General features: G+C 35.9%; 1 protein-coding gene across 1 annotated transcript in view; it reads left to right on the top strand.

Annotated features, from left to right (window-relative positions):
* Nucleotides 1–3,115: 3,115 nt before the first annotated feature.
* Nucleotides 3,116–4,081, top strand: part of LOC21397062 (protein phosphatase 2C 32) — a 4,369-nt gene continuing 3,403 nt past the window's right edge. The window contains 2 exon segments of the mRNA XM_024162403.1: nt 3,116–4,078; nt 4,080–4,081. The exon segment at nt 4,080–4,081 is cut by the window's right edge and continues 1,309 nt beyond it. Of these exon segments, the coding sequence (XP_024018171.1) occupies nt 3,116–4,078; nt 4,080–4,081 (965 nt within the window).

Consider the following 4,081-nt stretch of genomic DNA (forward strand, 5'->3'; position numbering starts at 1 on the left):
GGGGGCGGCGCAAGAAGGTAGCAAAAGATGGAATTCATTGCTTAACTTAGCTTTATCTCAGGTCAGTTAAAGGAGAATTAAATGACCTGATAAATACTATTAGAATAATATTACTGGTGTTAAACACTACCATCTAATAGAAAGTGAGTCCCATAATGTGAGACCCACAAGTGGGGTCCATTTTTCACTCGTGGTACCCTTTAATATTTTTCATGCTTTTAAGAATTTCAGATTTGATTGATTCTTAGATTTTGGCATTATTTTGTGTAAGATTTGATGATGATATGATTGAAGATTAAATGACAGATAATATTATCTTTTAGGGAGGTTTTGCTTATTTATAAACTTTTTAAATCAATCAATTTGATTTGATTCTTTTAAAGTCAATTTTTAGCCACTTTTGGTAAGTTGAAAATTGATGGGATAATTGATTTGAAGAAGTGATTGTGTTGGGTTGTTCGAATTTTTCGTGCTTCTATGGAATACGTTCAGGTTCATCTGCTCTTATACGGAAAGTTTTCAAGGGTTAGAATAGTTAATTTTCGAATCATGATTTACAGTTCTAAGTCTCATTGAGGTGTTAAAAAATTAAATTGAATACACAAATCACAATTTAAATTGAATTAAACTATTGTTATTGTTTGCAATATTTGTGAGAATACCTGAGATTTCTCATCCAATTTGTCTCATTAAACATGAGGGACATAGAATGTTGCAGCTCATGATGTTATAGTTGCTAGTTTTATAATCGGCAGAAGCCTAAAATATTAGAGTCTGAAGAGTTCCTAACAGAACTCGAAACTTAAAACTTCTCATCCGCCAGATGGTCTAAAAGTAAAAGTACAATACTACTAGACTACCATCTTGGTGGTGAAGTACGATAGAGCAAACTTATCTCTCTGTTTTTTGTTTTTGTTTTTTTGTTTTAAAGCTAAAAAGGGAGCAAATTTCTTTGAAATTGGGTACTATTGATTTTCCTGGTACAGTAGTTGTGATCGTTTGAAGAAAAAGGTTGGTAAAATATGTAAAAGTAAAAGAAAGAAATAATGGAAGGAAGTCCCCACCACAGCAACCCCACGCTTCCAGTGCGATTGATTGATGATACAAACACACATACACTGTAATTGTTTATTCGACTCCACCAGTCCACCACAATTATCAAATTATCAATTACGCACTACCAATAATTCTCTCAAATATAAACCTAACATTTAATTAATTTATCTATTGTTAACTGAACAAAACCCATGCAACACTAACTCTCCTGACTTAAATTATTATCATTATTATTATTATTATTATAATCCCTTTCAACTATTAATGTTATATTTCATTTTCCAACATTAGTGCAATTCTATATATTTCTTGGGTGTTAATGCAGTTCTTTATTAATGTTATACGCCCAAGAAATTCAATGTTACGAAATGTAAGTTAGAGAAGTACAAAATATTACCACAACAAAATGGTTGTTGTTGACAACACCAATTGCAATAACCTTACGTGAAGTATTTGACAAAGGGAATATAAGGAGTTTTTAATTGTTAGAAGTGCATACTTTAGTATTTGTTTCAATTGGAACCTCCACTAAAATTTTTAAAGAATTTGATGGAAAAAAATTTAAGGTTTATGAAGATGAAATTAACTTTAATTAGAGATGTGATGGTATGTTTTTTTTTTTTTTTGAAAAATACTTTTAAATTATAGTTAATGTGGGTGCATGTTGTTGTTTTTTTTTTTAAAAAAAATACTATTTCTATTTATAGTTAATGGGAGGTATCTTAATGAGTTTTAATATAATTTTAATGCAGGATAAAACTTAATAAATATAAATTATGAATTAGCGTAAGTATTAATAAATTTAGTGAGTGTAAATTATTCTTTTTTTAAAGTGCAAATATAATTACTCTTAATAAAGAAGGAAAGAAAGAAATGAGGCCCCTCCTTAGTTCTAGTCCTTGACATTGGTGAAGATGAGCGCAACTTAAAATTTAGGGTCCGTTTAGTTCGCTGATTTAAAATTTTAATTCGAGTTAAGATATAATTTTATGTTAGAGATTTTTACTGTAAAAAAAAAGTTAAATGTGACTATTTATGAGAGTTTTTTATTGTAGTAAAACTAGAATTCTAAACTTAGATAAGTGAAATGAACATAACTGAAATAAGTTAAGTTTTTTAAATAAATAAAATTGTATATTGCCATAGAGTAGTGTTCACATTATTAAAGCAGATACTATTTATTTAGCTAGTTCTAATTATAAATTTTTATCACAATATTTACTCTTATAAAAATTTAAATTTTTTGTTTTGTTGCAGTAAATTTTGTATGATTTCACTTTTTAATTGAGTTGTTCGAAACGGGCATTAGACTTTTTGTTTGCGTGTGTGTACATATATAGTGCAAAGTACTGGGGGTTTCTCGTCTGCCCTGAATTGACGGAGCCAAAACATACACACAGACATACCCAACCAGCTAGTTCCCCAGTCAGTCTCCATTATACAATCATATCATTATTATCATTATCATTATCATTATTATTATTATTATTATTATTATTATTATCATCATCATCTATTAATATGAAGTAAAAGCTCTCAGTGATCTGAGTGATGAGAGTGATGAGTAAGAAGTTCCCTCCAAATCCAATCCTATTATTTCGAATGAGAAGAGAACACAATCACAGGCACATACAGAGCGACATTCAATCCGTGTATTGATTGAATTGAAACATGAAAATGGGTGGTGGTTTCGTGGTTTGAGAGAGAGAGAGAGAGGAAATGGAAATGCCAGATCAGATCTGTTTGTTGCTCAATTCCCGTTCCAAGGTCAGGCTCGATCAGATCATCATATCATCGTCCCATTCCTAAGTTTTATAACATTTTACTCTTCTTTTATTTATTTATTCATCCATCTATTATTACTATCAATTATTGATGGAAAAGAATGAGGAGCAACTGGGTGATAGATAGATGTTTCTATATACATACATATATATATATATATAGATATAGATATAGATACACACACACACATACATATGGATGCTTGAGAAAGAGACTGTATATTGAATTGGAATTGCAATTGAAATTGGGTACGTATATATCGATTGAATGAATTATGGGAAACGGCAGCTCCAGGGTGGCGGTGGGATGCTTTGTTGTGAAAGTGAAACAGAGGAAGGAAGGACTTGATTTGTCGGCAGACGAACATGAACACGAAGGATTGGGATTGGGATTGGGATTGGGATTGGGTCATTCCTTCTGCTATGTCAGGAGGAGGAGGAGGAGGATTGGATTTGGGTCTGAGTCTCCACCAATCACATCCTCCTCAGCCTCAGAGAGGTTTGATTCAAGCACTCTCACCCTCGATTCCGAAACCACCCTCAGCCTCACCGGCAGCTCCTTCCGCCACAACGATTTATTCTTCTTGGAAGATTTCCCACATGCTGCTGCTACCAAATCCAACAACACCTTCAAAACCATTTCTGGTGCCTCCGTAAGCGCCAATGCCTCCGCCGTTCGCACCGGCAACCAAGCTGCATTGCTCGCCTCCGACCTCCAGGAGCCCGCCGCCTCCTTTGAGAGCACCTCCTCTTTCGCCGCAATCCCTTTGCAGCCTGCTCCCCATGGATTTATGTCCGGACCCCTCGAGAGAGCCTTTGCTTCCGGTCCTTTAGACAGAGCTGCTTCAGCTTTCATCACCATGTCCGGTCCTATTGAAAAGGGCGTCATGTTGTCCGGTCCCATTGATCCCGCCGACAAGTCCAACTTCTCTGCCCCGCTCGCCTCTGGTCGCCCCAAACTCCGGCTTCACCGCCTCATGCGCAGCGTCAGCGGCCCCATGAAGAACACTCTCTCCCGCACCTTCCCTAAGCATTCAATGGCCGCCTCTGGCTGGATCCACCGCTTTTTCTTGCACCCCATCACTCAATTGCCTTGGCATCCTAAGGAATTCCCTCGCGACTCTGATCCCACCGATGCTTCTCAGGTTGGGGAGTATAGGAGCACTCGCAACTTGCAATGGGCTCATGGCAAGGCCGGCGAAGATCGGGTTCATGTCGTGCTTTCGGAAGAGGAAGGGTGG

Source organism: Morus notabilis, unplaced genomic scaffold (assembly GCF_000414095.1).
Source record: "Morus notabilis unplaced genomic scaffold, ASM41409v2 Scaffold498, whole genome shotgun sequence".
In the NCBI taxonomy this organism is placed as follows: domain Eukaryota; kingdom Viridiplantae; phylum Streptophyta; class Magnoliopsida; order Rosales; family Moraceae; genus Morus; species Morus notabilis.